General features: G+C 36.7%; 2 protein-coding genes across 2 annotated transcripts in view; one reads left to right on the top strand and one right to left on the bottom strand.

Annotated features, from left to right (window-relative positions):
- LOC129799756 (sex determination protein fruitless) overlaps positions 1 to 17,356 on the bottom strand; it is a 205,680-nt gene that overhangs the window by 116,513 nt on the left and 71,811 nt on the right. The gene's annotated exons all lie outside the window — the stretch shown is intronic.
- On the top strand, positions 11,452 to 15,470 carry LOC129810293 (uncharacterized). Its single transcript, XM_055860700.1, has 2 exons — positions 11,452 to 15,350; positions 15,422 to 15,470. Exon 1 carries the CDS (start codon positions 11,452 to 11,454, stop codon positions 14,842 to 14,844), a length of 3,393 nt encoding a protein of 1,130 aa, XP_055716675.1. The 3' UTR covers positions 14,845 to 15,350; positions 15,422 to 15,470.

The raw sequence follows: 17,356 nt of genomic DNA, 5'->3' as shown, positions 1-17,356 counted from the left end.
ATCATTTTTTCACAAATCATGCGCGAAAAAAAAGCTTCATTTGCTGGCTAATTCTACTCCTGTCTCCTCTACCGATCGAGTTAAGAAACCAGTCTACATAAGGGCAATACACTACATTACGTTAAAGCTCAGTTTCCTTTAGAAATATCAATATTCGAAAAAGTCGAATATCAATGTAGCTCCACAGCTCAAGGTAGCCCTATTTCCCTCTATAGAATATTTATCCAATTCAGATACATTTTTGTTAAACTTTAGGTTCTTCTGACCAAGTATTGTTTTTTATTACTTTAAGGATACGTATTAGAATTTTTCAAATCAACTTGAATATACATACAATAGGGTCAATACTTGATCACGGTATGCAATGCAATCAAGTGTTCTTATTAAGGAATTTTATTAGAATTCATTTAAAAGTTAAAACCATTATAGTTTCGTTCGAGCTGGAAAAATCTCATAGAATTATTGGGTAATCTTGTGTGAGGATTTTCATTGACACAGAAAGGCTACTGTTAATACCACAAAATTAGTGACAACACCAGTAAATACAACAGCAATAGATATTTTGGGGACGAGAGATGTAATTGCATAAAAAGTTTCTCTCGTATGCAGATGAAAAGAGCATTTGCACCAATAGTTTCTTCCAAATACACTATGTCATATAAATTATAATTTTCATGAAACTTTTGATTAAATTTCGATTTGTGATGTGAAATCCACTGAGACACTTACGCCTTGAAATTTTACAAAACTTTCCTCTACCACAGTGTCTCCGTTGGGAAATGCCTGTCCCTGATATGTAGGTATAGTTGCATAAATAAATAAGATAGATATATATAGAATGAGATGTGAAAGTCAGGATTCCCGTTATCTAAAAAATATAGTTTCCATTGTAATCCACTAATTTAATATGTGAGAATTTTTATTTAAACAAAATTATGCTAATCTGAGTATCAAAGCATCTAAGTTTCTCCGAATGCTCGAATTTGTGATTTCGATGCTATACCTCAAAAATTTATACTTACAAATTTAGTTGTTAATTAAAATAATCAATCAGTTGAATAAGCACATGTCGACACTACATATATACAGTAGGTGTCAAAAGTTTGTTGCCTCATGTATGTTCGAGAAACCGGTGCAAAAAACGATAGAAAAAATTACATTTTAAATTTTTCTTTTCGAAAATTAGTTGTCTGTAATTTGTAGATCTTATTTATGTATTTCGGAAAAATTATTTAATTTAATTTCATATAAAAAATTATTGTTTTCCAAAAGTTGGTCATTTTTGAAAAATCAAAAGTTTGTTGCCTTATTTGAAAAGTTACTCAAAGTGGTCAAAAACATGCAACTGCAGTAACAATCTGTTTTTCGATAATTCATAATTGAGTTTAAAATGGCAAGTTAAAAGGTGTTAAAGGGTATGAAATCGTCCAGAGATACTGCTGGAATGAATCTACGTCGTTAGATATTCAAATATTATAGTTTTTAGGTACGAGTATATCTGAAAAACGCTACTGGCAGACCTAGGGTATCGACTCAGAGGGTTGATAACAGCATTATAAGTATCTCTGATACTGACCCAATGATGTCTGCTTCATAAATTGAAAGAAAGATAGTTGCTGAAGGAACACAGGTCCTTACTGTTACAAAAACAAGCCCATATTGAAAGAAAATGGTAAGAATGTTTGGGTGGCTCGCATTATTCCATTGGTAAACAAGATCAATCTGAATAAAAGGTCGTAGATTTACTTGAAACATGTTGAACAAGTAAAACTACAACCATTTATCCAGATTAGACTAGCTAACCAATGAAATATTGGGAATACTGCTTGTCTCCCATATATTCTGACCATTTTCAGTTGATTTTTATGACAGTAGGGACCTGTGTCCTCAGTAACCAACTGACTGCGAATTTTTGAAGCAGACATCATAGAGTCACTATCAGTGATACTTATAATGCTGTTATCGACCTTTTGAGTCGAAACCTTAGGTCTGCCAGTAATATTTTTTAGATGTGGTCGTACCTTATCATCATATATTTTGGCGCTTTTATGTATATTTTGTAGAAATTTTCCATAAAATTAAACAATTGACGACGAAGATTGAATCCGGCAGTAAATCTGGACAATTTCCCTCCTTTTAACTTTTTGTAATTTGCAATTTTCAACCAAATTAAAAAAATTCATGTCCATATTGAAGAGTTTTCCTTACACAAACGTAGGGAATTTGCTTTAATATGTACATAAATTTCTGTAGTGTGTTGAGGCCATTAGGTGGATACGTCGAAATTCTGTCAAAAATGCAATTTTTGACGAAAATTGCTCCAAATGTGTAGAGACCTTTAAGATAAATTACATTATGGTAAGTTTCAGCTTCATTTAAAAATTGAAGAAAAGCCCTATTTCAAAGGAACCCGAATTAAAGATACCCCACTTCTTACAATTGGTTATTTATATATCAAACATAATTCTACAATTAGACGTTATGGCCTCTACACACTTTTTAAAATTTTTTTTTAAATGCCTTTTTAAAGAAAATTTACCCTTTCAGACAGAAACGTCAGAATTTTTAAAAAAGGCAATTTTTGACGAAAATTGCTTCTAGTGTGTAGACACCATTATAGACTCCTTAAAAATATTAGGTTTTCGATCTTAATAACTCCCAAAATAAGAAAAATATCGGTGCTCGGCAATTTGTGAAAATTGTATTTTGGTGTATTGACCTCCTAGCCCCGCTCTTTCTTCCACCATTTTAGAAACCACTATTTTTGCTTTCTTTATAGTTCGGCCCCTATGGCATCAAAAGAGCTCTTTAGTATGTTTTAGCTCTAGAGTTATCTATTAAAAAAACTTTTTCTATCTGATTGCCTGACCTCAGTTACAAGGGACTCACATATTTTTTTAAACGGATTAGTTATTTATTTTTTCTTTGTTTATTTTTAAATTTATTTCAAATTTGACCAAAGACGCCATTGTACATTTTGATCAAATTTTAGGATGTTGTAGTCTAGGCTAGAACCAGATATATAGAGGGTCAAATTTCCTAAAATTGAATTTGACCGATTGATAACTTAATTCTATTTCACCGAATTTGGTAATTGAGGTTTATAAATGAGAATCTCGAATCCTTCGCATGATGTCTTTAAGAAAATGTATAAATATTCTGGTGAGTTAGGGAAGTGATGGAGGAAAAATGAAAGGTCTCCAGAAAATCAAAATTTGCTATCTCAAACTTTTAGACTTTTTGACTTTACCAAGGTAACGGGTGGACGAGAAAACAAACAACATAGGACGTTCCTGAACTCTTTTTTATCTTAGAAGTACGGTCAAAATATTATTCTTTAGAAGGTTAGAGGTCGAGATATATAACTCAAAATAAAGGGATTGTGCATTACTCTCTCTCTCCGTGGTGCTTCGCAGCAATAAAATGTGATTCATATTGAAAGAATTTTCCTTAACTGAAAGATTTCACTTTAATAGCTCTTCCCTTGAAAGTCTGTGCTTTGTGAGTGTCAAGGACTCTTCAGAACAATGGGTAAACGGATTTTCTTCACTTGTGGAAGCAAAATTTTGAGATTCTTCATTTTCTTATAAGCTAGGTTTATCTGCCTAACTGCGCGTGAATATTCATTAGGTGATTTTTTTCATTAGGTGAAACCTAAATGAACTCATTGTAGCTGAAGTTCTTTTGAAGCAATTCCGGAGTACTTGTAATTCCGAATGTGCATTTAATTCTGAATTGAAGAAATTCTAAATGGAGGAAATAAATCACGTCGAGGTAATTTTATCTATTTTGTCGTTTTGTAATTTATTTGCATTGCACTGCGCGATTCTTTGCCACCAAAAATTCAAGTCACACTTGAAATCAAAATCATTGATAAGCCCATATTAGTTTGTAAAAGCTGAGATTCTTTACGAAGGCAAATTCAGTGTCCCTTATGACATGGTGTTTCCTTTACAACGGTGAACCAATGACATTTTGTAATTATTGCTAAGTTAAGCGAATTATATGACTATTCTTTGAGATCGAGCATTAATATGTTTAAAGGGTGATAAAACATTGAATTATTTGTTTTTTTTTAATAAACTTTTGTGATTCTACACTGTTTTATGAAAGTCTTGATGTGATCCGTAAATCGATGTAAAACTATCGTAAACAGTACCGTAGGTGTGGATGCCTTTGGCCACTGAGGGTGACTGTCCTCCCCTTCTGTTCGTAAGCTTTTCTTTAATTCTTGCACTTAAAAATGATCTATACCTTGGAATTAAAAAAGGCTTATGAACAACAGGGGGAAAAGTCACCACGAATATCAAATGCTCCTAGAGAACATCAAATGGTGTAAATTTAGCCTGATTTTACTATCATTTGGTTTTAGCTTGGATATATTTATTAATTAGTTAATATTACAAAACAGGAAATTAAACTTATACAAACACTGAGAGAAATTCGAAAAAGTTAAAATAACATTCCGGAAATGTTTATTTTGCCCTGCAGTATTGATCCGAAATCGGTGTAAATATTATGCTTTTTAGGTGTATTAGGGGTTAAAGTTACCCATTTTCATGTTAATTTTACCCTTACAGAGGTGTAAAATTAACATTAAAAAATGTTACCTAAAAAGTGTTAAAATTATGACGAAAAAAAGTTAATCGCACCCCCGTTTTTTCTCAGTGAACATATTATTAATCAGTCAAGGGATCTCAGTGGCGCAATAGGCAAGACAGTTGGGCCTTGGGCGGATGAGATCTCTGAAGCGACTCGCAAAATTGTGAATTCGAGTCCCACCCGGTGCAAGTAACCGAATGTCAGGAAAAGACTTTTTTATTGTAATAAAACTTAATAAAATGCACCGCCTCTGCCCAAAAACTCTGGTAGCGTGGAAGAAGCATCCACACTGCGGGAAGGCGCTCCTGGGCAGTCTACCTACACATGGACCTTGCGGATTCTTCCATCACGGAATACAACAGCAATATAATATAATTACATTGTAACAAAGTTTTCCGATACGATTAATAATAAGTCAAGGTAACAGTCTGACAAAAAGTATTGTGACCTTGGACATATTACAAAGTTTAATAGTAGGGCGCTCACGCAAATGATCCAGATTTACATCCCCTTGATTCATAAGAAATTTTCTGGCATTACAGTAGGTACACTCAGAAAAGAGCTTATTTGAGGCAAGGTTTAAAATCGACTATAAACAGGGTTAGTCACGGTTTGATTTTAAAAAGGTTTTAAACTGTAAACATGAGTTAACCCTGTTTCAACAATTTTAACTCCTTTTTTTAGTGAAGGATTTGACTATTAACCTTAACACATCGGTTTAAATCTTGCGCAAGGTTTGAATGGTTTTAAATTTCTATCATGGCGAGATTCTTAATGCATTTAAGGGTTTCTCGTGTAAACTTGTCAAGTGGAATCAGTAAGAGAAGAATGGTGTTTAGTGTTCAGTGTGCCTCAAAGAATGGAGGCATTCGCGTTGACATTTCTGGGATTGGGGCTCAATATGAGCCCCCACAGTGACCACCCAGGGACATATCAGCGACAAGAAGAGTAAATTGTGAAAAGTTCTGTGGTAAGTGGTGCTTAATTTTCTTTTCAAGTTTGTAACCAAACGTGCGCGTCAAGAATCAAAGTGCGGAGTTTTCTCTCTTTTTCATGAGATTTTCACTGAATTTAGGGTTAATTTTACCGTAAATGTGTAAATAAATGGTGAGCAATATATTTTCTAAAAAAATCTCGGTGAAATTCTTGAAGATTTTAGTGGAAAAAGCGTGAAAATTCTGTTCACTGAGGATTATCCGCACGCCTAAATTTTAAACCCTGTCAAGATTAGGATTTTACCCCTGTTTTAACCTTGAGTTAACCGTGTTTTAATCTCTCAAGGGTTGATTTTCATCCTTGCCACGGTTAGTATTGGTGCAATGTGTGCGCGTCTAAAGCCATTGTGCGGCGTTTCCTCAAGTTTTCACAGAATTTATCCCAATTTTCCACCATCAATGCCTAAATAAACAGTGAGAAATTAATTTTCATGAAAAATACCGGTGAAATTCTTGAAGGTGTTAGTGGAAAAAGCGTGAAAATGCTGTTCACTGAGGATTTTCCGTACGCCTAAATTTTAAACCGTGTCAAGATTAGGATTTTACCCCTGTTTTAACCTTGACCCTGTTTTAATCTCTCAAGGGTTGATTTTCATCCTTGCCACGGTTAGTATTGGTGCAAAGTGTGCGCATCCAAAGTTCAAGTGCGGCGTTTTCTGTATTTTTAACGGGATTTTCACGAAATTTTAAAAATTATTATTTTCTTATCTTTATCTTTATTTTCTAAAAAAATCGATAAAATTTCTCGTGATTTTAGTGAAAAAACTGTGAAATGCTGTTCACCACAAAATATTCTAAAGACTTTTGAATTTTAAACTGTGTCAAGATTACGTTTTAACTTCTTTTTTTAATCTCGAGTTAACCGTTTTATACGTTTTCTATTTTCCACGGGATTTAGCCTCATTTTTTGCTAATTAATAAACAACTATCTATCTATCTATCTACATGTCTAAACGGTTAAGATAAATTTTGTAATTTTAGTTTATGTTACCATTTTTTCTTAGATGTCGGAACTCCAGATTTGCAGAAGTTCGAACGAGAGGATCATACTGAAACATGGAAATTCTACCTAAAATTTCAAGAGCAGAGAGCAGAAGCACGCCAGGGAGCAGTGGAAAAAGCAAAATAAAATAATTGTCACCGTCCTGCTTACACATCCTTTGAAGTGGTGCAGGCTGAAGCAGGATTGATTAATTTCAGGAATTACGTAGGTTTCAGAAACCAAATAATATGCCCTCTTTAATTTTTTTTAAATATAATAAAGAATATTTCTTCAAATCCAACTCTGAAACATAAAAGTACAACATTAGAACAATATTTTCTAAAATTTTCATTTACAAATTTTAAGAGGCTGATCTTTTAAAATGATTTTCGGAGACATAACTCACATAATTTTTCTCTGAAATCAGAAAACTAAATATTTGCTATTAGCAGTTGAGTAAAAGTTATATTTCAACGAAAGTTTAAAAACATGAAATTTGTTTTCAATAGCATTATTTAAAAGAAAAAAAATGGCGTATTTTACACTACATTTCGCCGTACAAAATAAGGTATGATCAAGGAAAAAAAACAATCCTTGTTTAAGTTTTAAACAATCGACTCTAGAAGTATGCAAATTTTTGATGAAATTGATGCATTAGTTTTCGAAAAAATTTGCATATAAATCTCACAAATTGAGATTTTAAAAAGAGCTTTTACAGTTGATGCTTCTCAATTGGCTTTAAATAAATTTGTAAAGGCTCTATCCTAAAATTTCTCACTGGCTTGAAGCTTTGAGATGAGAAAATATTCTTCACATGTTGTACTTTGTTATCAAAGAATATGTATATACTTTTTTTTAAAGTTCCAATACTACAAAAAATTTCTACTAGGGTGTATACCCCATGCTGGCGTATACACACTAGTAGAAATTTTTTTTAAAAATGCCTTTTTAAAGCAAATTTCCCATATCCTTGTAGGAAGAAACGTCAGAATTTTTTAAAAAAGGCATTTAAAAAAAAATCTACTAGTGTGTAGACGCCATAAAGCTGTTAAGGTAATCTAGATATATTTATTTATTTTTCATTGAGATAAGATTAAATATTGAAAAAGAATATATAGGTAAACAAATACTGTCAATTTTTCTTGATAGATTTTCTTAAGTTTTTGCTTAATTATTTTGAAAATAACTTTTCTCATGCTGTTGTAAAATTTACTCCCTAGTTTTTGCCAATATTGTTTAAAAAAGCATAACAGATATTTTTATAATACCTTAAAAAATAATAATATAATTAAGTTTAAAGTAATGAAATAACTAGGAGTTATAAATTCTTATATTTGTGTTAAATTGTAATTATTTAATAGTAAAATAAGGAATTATAATGATATATTGTTAGAGAAACAAGTACTATTTTATTGTAATAAATTCTAAATGTTTACTTAACCTAATTATAATTTTTTTATACTTCTACACTGATGTATGTATATGAGAAATTCAAATCTCACTTAAGTAAACTTCTTGGAGATCATTTTTCAATCTGTGTTAGAATTTAAGTCAAATTTACATGTAAAACAATTAAATAAGGCTTAGAAATTCCTTTTATAATATTTTTCTTCACTGAGAAAATAAGAAAATAACGACTAAAGTATAAACTTTTTATTCTAGCCGTTACTTTTTATTTCCTTAGTGATGCAAAATATTATAATAAGAATTTCTAGTTTTATTTAATTATTTTACAAGTAAATTTGATTTTAATCTTAACAAGGGTTAAAAATAGTCATCCAGGGGTTGAAGGAGGCGAGATTTGAATAAACTCATGACAAGGGTTGTTTTTCCGCTTGCCAGGGGTTGATGGAAACAAGGATTGAGTGTAACCCGTGTTACGGGTTAAGCCATACTCCTTCCAGGGTTTGACGAAACAGGGTTTAAGGTATAAACATGGCGAGGATTGGTCTTCATTCTTGCCAAGGTTTACTGAGAAAAAGGTTTTAAAATATACCCCTGACAAGGATTATGGTTTACTCTTGCCAGGGTTTGACGAAAACAGGGTTTAAAATATAATCGTGACGAGGATTGGTCTTCATTCCTGCCAAGGTTTACTGACGGCAAGGTAAATCAATATCCATAACAGGATTTGACTTTCTACCTTTTCAGGGTTTGGTTGAAACAGGGTTTAAAAAATACTTGTACGTCAAACCTTGTCACGTTTAGGTTGAAACAGGGTTTGGCATCAGTTTGATAGACAAACCCTGTTTTACATACCCATTGTTCGCGCACGCTCATACAATATTGCGTGAAAAGCGCTAGTTGAAAATTTGAACTCTAATTTGATTGCGCCGAAAGCGGCGAACTTAGCGACACTGCCCATCAGGCAATACAGTAGGGGAAGTGGAGCCATAACTCTCTTTGTGTCAAGTGAGAAAAAGTACATGTGTAAAGCAAGTGGTCAAAAAACTAATAAAATTCTTGTAAATAAGTTAAAGAGTGTTTTTTATTTGGCTGTATCATCATCACAGGAGGGCCATCGTTGATCCTTTCAAGCAGGATTAACCCCCCTGTGTCTAATTGCAGGTATTTTACTGAGTTGAGGACAACATTTCAGACAGAGAAGAAGAATTAAACTCTCTTTGTACTATCCCCAGGTAAAATCATTGGAGGAAAACTCTTCCGGAAAGCGGGAGAATTGAGGTTAACCATTCCCTGTTTCACCCACAGGTTTGTCCCCAACATTAAATTGGTCCTTTCGCCTAACACCAGCAGACCTTAGGCGCACATTCATCGCCCTCAAGCATCATGGCCAATACAAATATCAATGCCAGTGCCCAGAGTAGAGCAGCTTACAAGGGGCAACTGACTGTCTTGAAGCGACAACTGGAGAAATATATCGATGATCCAGAGGAGTTGGAGTCTGAGAATGCATTGACGGACTTGTTGACATTCAAGGACACCGCGGAAAGGATTGAGAGGAGGTACCAGGATGTGCAGACTGCCATAATCTCTAATGCACTCCCAGAGATGTTGAAAGCTGAAGAGGACGAATTGCAGACGTTTTTAGCCGACATTGATGACGTTTCTACCAAGATTTCGCGTCTCATCGCCGAGGTAAAAGCCAAAAATGCTGATAGAAGAACATCTATTAACACTCCTGAGACGTCAGCAGACTTTTCTCAAGTGATGAATTCGTTCGCCGAACAACTCAAGACTCAGCAAGCTGCATTCGTAAGTCTAATTAAAGATCAACAAAAAGAATTACAGTCCCTCAGACAACAGCTTTCTCTTGACAATCCTCAAGATCAATCCACACCTAAAATCTCTGATAATTCTCATCTTGAGCCATTGAAAATCCCCCAATTCACTGGATTATATTCTGAATGGAAATCGTTTCAAGACATATTTATCGCGGTAGTTGATAGTAAAGTAAATTTGACAAATGCCGAGAAAATGCATTATTTAAAAACTTCGGTAAAAGGGGAGCCTCATCAAGTTATTGATAATTTGCCCATTTGTAATGCGAATTATAAAATAGCTTGGGAAATGTTACAAGAAAAGTATGAAGATGAATTCTCCATTGCCAATGCATATATCGACTCCTTTCTAAATCAACCCGCGATTGTAAAACCCTCAGCTGCAGAAATTCGTCGATTGCAGACAACTTCGTCTTCTCTTCTGCAAGCCCTTGAAGCTATCAAAATCACTGACCGAGACCCGTGGTTAATAAATTTAATTCTGAAAAAACTTGACAATGAAACGCAGCAATTGTGGTCTCGTCACAGTTCGAGGAAAATAACCACATGGGACAATTTCTCCAAATTTCTAAGGGAGAGGTACAAGACCTTGGAAGGATTTGGTGCTACTAATTCCAAGGCTCCCCCCTCTTCCACTGGCAATGATAAAAAGCCCCCCAAGGCGAAGTGTGGTGTTACTAACACTGGCACTGGTGATTTGTGCAAACATTGTAACAAGCACTCTCACAAGTTGTTTCGGTGTCGAGAGTTTCTCAAGATGCCTGCTTCTTCAAGATTAGACGTTGTCAATAAATTGAAGCTGTGCAAGAATTGTCTCTCAGAATCCCACGCTTTGAATGTATGTGCCTACAATCCTTGCTCTCACTGCTCACAAAAACACAACAGACTCCTTCATGATGCCATTGTGAATGCATCTCAGTCTAGAGTCCCGGTGGAACCGTCGACTTCAGGAACCCTTTCTCAACCATCAAGTTCTTCGTCGTCGAACAGTTTCTCATCCCAAAGAGCTCCATTCAATCATCTTGCTCTTTCAACATCTGTGCAGAAATGCGAATCCAATTTTTCATCAAATGGGTCCAATGTTTTGCTTTCCACGGCCATAGTCCTGATCCGCAATAGTGAGGGTATTTTTCATCCGTGCAGAGCTCTATTGGATTCTGGATCGCAAATTAACTTCATTTCAAGTAGACTTTGCCAATTCCTGAAACTGAGAACCAAATCAACCAATTTTGTCGTCGAAGGAATTGGAGCTGCTACTCGTGTCGCCAAAAAATATGTAGAAGTATACATTCAGGTGCGACCAGAGGATGATCAAAGTGTGCTCCCTCTAAATTGTCTTGTATTACCAAACATCATTGGGGAGCAACCAAGTGTCACTCTCGATGTGTCATCGATCCACATACCTCAACATTTCCAACTTGCTGACCCCCATTGGTATGAGAAGCAATCCATTGATCTTTTGATTGGAAGTCAGCTATTTTGGAACCTTATTATGTGTGGCTCTCATGACCTAGGACCTGGTTTACCAACTTTGAGGGAAAGTCAGTTAGGTTGGCTTGTAGTGGGATCCTTTTCTATTCCATCAAATCCTACTACCTCTGCTTGCTTCGCTGCTTTGGGCCCATCAAATATGGAGAGTTTCGATTCATCACTCCGTCAATTTTGGGAAATTGATAGTGTTCCGCAAACATCTTCTGAGAAGTCAGAGTCTATAGAAGCTGAGGAACAGTTCAAGAACACCACAGTGCGAACTGAATCAGGCAGATACATGGTCCAGCTGCCCTTCAAGGAAAACTTGTCTCTTTTGGAGAATAATCGATCATCTGCTGTTCAGCAATATTATTCCTTGGAAAAAAAGATGAAGTCTGACCAGAATCTTAAGGATCAGTACAACAATATCATCAAGGAGTATCTGGATTTGGGAATAGTGGAGATTGTGCCTTATGAGGAGCTCTCTGAGAAGTGCTATTATTTTCCCCATCACTGCGTGGTAAAGTCACAGGCTGTTTCAACAAAAGTGCGAATAGTGTTCAATGCTTCATCGAGATCCCGATCAGGTTTAAGTCTGAACGATGTCTTAAAAGTAGGTCCGGTGGTGCAACCAGAGTTAGTTTCAGTGCTTTGGAGATTTCGTGTAGGTGCTGTTGCACTTACATGTGATATAGTTAAAATGTATCTTCAGACACTTCTTTATCCACCCCACCGAGACTTCCAACGCTTCGTTTGGAGAGAAAGTCCAGATGAAAGGTTGAAGGATCTTCGATTTCGCACGGTTTGTTTTGGCGTCAAATCGTCCCCGTACCTAGCCACACGATCCTTAGTACAGTTGGCTATGGAAGAAGGAGAAAAGTACGCGACCGCGGCACAGGTAATTCAAAACAATTTCTATATCGATGATTGTCTTGTGTCCGCTCCTTCAGTATCTCACATGGAAATCATCAAAAATGAGCTCATAGAGGTATTGAAGTCTGGAGGAATGGAACTTTCAAAATTCAACTCCAATGTTCCAGAGATCATGCAACATACTTCAGAAAACATTCTTCCATTGTCTGAAGTCCCAATCAGTGATCAACAAACAAAAACTCTTGGAATGATTTGGTGTCCTCGTACTGACATGTTCCAGTTCAAAATCAATGTCGATCACTCGGAGAAGATAACAAAAAGAAGCATTCTGTCAATGTTGGCACGCATATTCGACCCCATCGGGCTCCTAGGCCCCATCCTTACTCAGGCAAGGCTCATATTTCAAGAAACATGGATCTTGAAGTTGGATTGGGATTCAGAACTTGGATCAAGAGACGATGAGGGAAGTGCTGAATTGCGTGAAAGGTGGATTCAGTTCAGAGAAGATCTTGCCCCATTGGAATCTATGGAGATCCCCAGATGGATATCAAATATTCAATTTCCTACTCGTATGGAGATACATGGCTTCAGTGATGCCAGCGGAGATGCTTATGGTGCCGCTGTATATGTGGTTTGTGAAGATGCTATCGGAAATCGTTCAGCTCGGCTTTTGACGTCAAAATCAAAAATCACTCCGCTGAAGCAGGGCAAACATGCATCAACATTCACAATTCCGAAAGCAGAACTGTGTGGAGCACTCATGGCGGCCACGTTGGTGAAGACTGTATCATCGTCTTTGGAAGCTGAACACTGTTTCTTCTGGTGTGATGCCACAGTGGTGTTGCATCAAATCCATTCTCCTCATGGGAAACGTGAAGTCTTTGTCACGAGAAGAGTAACTGACATCCTAAAGGTTTCTGAAGCTCATCAGTGGAGACACGTACCCACTAAGGAAAACCCAGCTGATTTGATTTCCCGTGGTGCAGGGTCCCAACAACTTATTGATTCTGAATTATGGTGGAATGGACCCAGTTGGTTGTCACAGTCTTCTGATCAATGGCCTCCAGCATTCGTTGCTAGTTCACGACTGGATGTCGGTTCCTGTGTAACCAGCAGAGTAGAAGTGTCCAAAGGGCGTTCCGATGATGTAGATGACTATCCTTCAATTTTTGAGCATCTCATCACAAGGTGTAGCAGATTCCAAAGGATGAAACGCATACTTGCTCAAGTTCTAGCCATCGTTCAATTTTGGGGAACTACCACAAAACGCACAACCAGGAGCAGTAAGAAAGTGAGTGATTATCCACTAAACAATTATTTGTCAGATGCAGAATTGTTGATGCTTCGTTGGAATCAATCCATTTATTTGTCCGAGGGACTACGAGCAGTCCAGTTCAACAAGTTAGAGTCAAATCCGAAGGTGAGGTATCTGTTGAAGTTAAAACCATTTCTCGACAACAAGTGTATTCTGCGAGTTGGTGGCCGACTTCATTTCTCACATGAATCAAAGGACGTGAAACATCCCATCATCATTCCCAAAAGCCCACTGGCTAAACTCATCATCAAAGAAGAACATGAGAGATTGCTGCATGCTGGTCCACAGCTCCTACTTTCTTCACTTCGTCAAAAGTATTGGCCCATAGACGGACGAAATGCCACCAGAAAGATAGTGAGGGAGTGTATGGTGTGTACTAGAGCGAATCCACGCGTGCAGGAGCAGGTCATGGGGAGTTTACCAGAACATCGTGTAACCCATGTCAGACCATTCATGGCAGTGGGATTGGACTTTGCAGGCCCTCTCTTGATCCGTAAGGGCATCCGACGTGACTCCACTGACAAGGCGTATGTGGCGGTGTTTGTTTGTTTGTCTGTGAGAGCAGTCCATTTGGAATTGGTGTCATCTCTTCACACGGACAACTTCATCGCTGCTCTTAGACGATTTGTTGCAAGGAGAGGAATTCCTTCCCACATTTACTCAGACAACGGTCGGACATTCGTCGGCGCTGACAATGAATTGAAGAGACTTCTACAATCAAGTGATCATCAGGAACTGGTTGCCAGGCAATGTGAGGAGATGAGCATTGAGTGGAGATTCCAGCCCCCATATGCCCCCCATCATGGTGGTTTATGGGAAGCCGCCGTCAAGTCTTTTAAGTATCACCTGAAGAGGATAGCTGGAAATGTCATCATGACGTTCGAGGAGCTCAGTACCCTCCTAATTCAAATTGAGGCAGTACTGAATAGCCGTCCGCTGACTCCAGTAACCGAAAACGTGGAAGACTTGAACGTGCTGACGCCTGGATCATTTCTCATTGGAAGACCACTTTGCCAAATTCCGGATCCAGATCTTGGCACTGAAAAGTATGGATGTCTCAAAAGATGGCAATTGTGCCAGAAGATTTCTCAAGATTTGTCAAGACGCTGGAAGATGGAGTATCTACACAACCTGCAGCAGAGAGCTAAATGGTGCAAGAGTCACGCGGATTTGAAAGTGGGAGACTTAGTTTTGGTAAAGAATGACCAAAGTCCCTCTACGATTTGGCCAATGGGAAGGGTGATTCAGACATTTCCTGGGATCGATCAAAGGGTTCGCGTTGTTGAGATAAAGACTTCGTCGGGAATTATTAAGCGACCCATTTCTCAATTAGTAAAACTTCCTTTTGATGAAAATCCAGAATAAATTTATTTTTCACTTTTTGTTTTTCGAATTCAAAGCTCAAGATTTCAAATCTCAAACATTATTGTAACTCAATTGAATTTAAATTTTGTATCACAAATGAATTGAACCATTGTAAAACCTTAATGATTACTTCCACTTCCTACTAAATTTTTATTGGAGACGCATAAGTGAAGCTTCACTTTACTTATGCGCTGGGGAGCATGTTCGCGCACGCTCATACAATATTGCGTGAAAAGCGCTAGTTGAAAATTTGAACTCTAATTTGATTGCGCCGAAAGCGGCGAACTTAGCGACACTGCCCATCAGGCAATACAGTAGGGGAAGTGGAGCCATAACTCTCTTTGTGTCAAGTGAGAAAAAGTACATGTGTAAAGCAAGTGGTCAAAAAACTAATAAAATTCTTGTAAATAAGTTAAAGAGTGTTTTTTATTTGGCTGTATCATCATCACAGGAGGGCCATCGTTGATCCTTTCAAGCAGGATTAACCCCCCTGTGTCTAATTGCAGGTATTTTACTGAGTTGAGGACAACATTTCAGACAGAGAAGAAGAATTAAACTCTCTTTGTACTATCCCCAGGTAAAATCATTGGAGGAAAACTCTTCCGGAAAGCGGGAGAATTGAGGTTAACCATTCCCTGTTTCACCCACAGGTTTGTCCCCAACACCCATTTAACCGTGGATTTTTTTGAGTGTAGTTCTAATTGTACTCAAAGACCTGCTTTGCAACTAGTTTTATCGACAATATTTTTCTCGTCCATGAACAAGTAATTACTAAGTATTGTTTATAAATGTCGCTTGTGAGAAGTCCTAGTTCCTATGTATGAAATACCTTGATGCAGTATAATTGTTGTGTTATCATAATTATCATTAAAATTGTTATGAAGTTAAACTTCTAAAATTTAATACTAATGTCTCAACTCCCTTATTAACTCAAAGAATGTGTGAAAAATCGCGGTATTTCAAACCAGCCTCCGTGTCACGCAAGTTCTCTTTTATCCATGCTAATAATTTTGTTAATTCCCAACATGTTAGAAATTTAAACACGAAATCTTAAACTTTGCGAACGTAATTCTCGCAGAAATTTTAGTGAGTATAGTCATTTGATGTAGAAATAAAGTCCTGAAGGCAAGAAGAAGCTTTTAACAGGCATTTCCACATGGTAACATTCCCAAGTGCAATAATTATAAACAATCTTCGATAAAGGGAATATCTTGGGTAAATTTGTAGCAGGAAAATCTTATTAAAGTTTCCCATTGGAAAACCCTTAATTCAATTTTGGATTTTGGTACTGTGAGGCAGGCTGGAAGGGCATGACAAAACATGACTTCCCTGTAAATGCATCTCGCACTAATGCAAATGGAAATTCAAATTGGGTTTGAATTTCGTTGTGGGATGCAAGTCTTGGAAGTTTGGTGGGGTAAATTTGCAATAAAGCCACCTGTCAATTCCATCTTCCAAAGATACTTCTTTGCACACCATTTACGTGAGACCCCACAGGAACCACGTCGGACATTCTTCCCATGGGATCACTAATTAATATGTACATGAGTGTCCAAATGACTAGTGTGCCTACAGAAGCATACATAATTGAAATGTTCTTTTTCAAGGTGTCAAGTACACATATCACCCTCTCAATTTCATATGGTACACTCGTCTTCATTCTCACCCATTGTGTTTGGCAAAATTTCTCTTAGTTCACACTCACTCACTTTCAACCAGTTTCAACTCCTGCAGGTGTTTAGACACAACAATGTTCTATAAGTGTCCAGCAGTAGCATTACCTATTTTGCACATCACAGCAAATTCCTATCATGGACAAGAGAAATAAACAGAAAAACAAACAAATAACTCTCGAGCAACAACACCTTCAACCCTTAACACCCCAATTGGTAGTTATTTTAGAGAATAGTGCGGTCCAAAGTCATGGACTGTTTGGTACCAATACAACAAATTGTCCCCTAACTTTGAGGTGATTAATTTAATGTAAATGTACGATGTATATGTGAATTTATAAGCTACTTGTAATTCTCGGAAGATTACAGGTATTAAACATCCGAATTAACTAGAGTGAAATGGGACACCCATATGCTTCAACACTTAAACAGGCATTCCAAACACAAAATCTACATATTGATCTGGAAATGAGCAGTCGATAGACTCATTGTATTTTAATGCACATAATCCAAAATGAAAGCCAGACATAACCCTATATTAGCTCATTCTACGTGTGATTCTTACGTTAACCACTTCGAAATGCATGTATCTTCAAATTGGAGTTGAAGTTGCTGGACGTAGGGTAAAGTGATACAAGTTGGACATAGTGTTACAAGTCGGACAATTCGCCGGTACAAGTTGGACAGGGATTTTTTCTTAATAAATACAGTACTACATTTTTTTTAAGCACAAGGAACCAAATTATAAAACTAAAGCATTAAAAATATGCAAATAAAAATGAAGCACTAAATTTATCAAGAAAAAAAGCCCTGTCCAACTTGTACCACTTTACCCCAAT

The sequence above is a fragment of the Phlebotomus papatasi genome, chromosome 1 (genome assembly GCF_024763615.1).
Source record: "Phlebotomus papatasi isolate M1 chromosome 1, Ppap_2.1, whole genome shotgun sequence".
Lineage (NCBI taxonomy): Eukaryota > Metazoa > Arthropoda > Insecta > Diptera > Psychodidae > Phlebotomus > Phlebotomus papatasi.
Note: the sequence above shows the minus strand (reverse complement) of the source record. Positions and strands in the feature narration are given on the sequence as shown.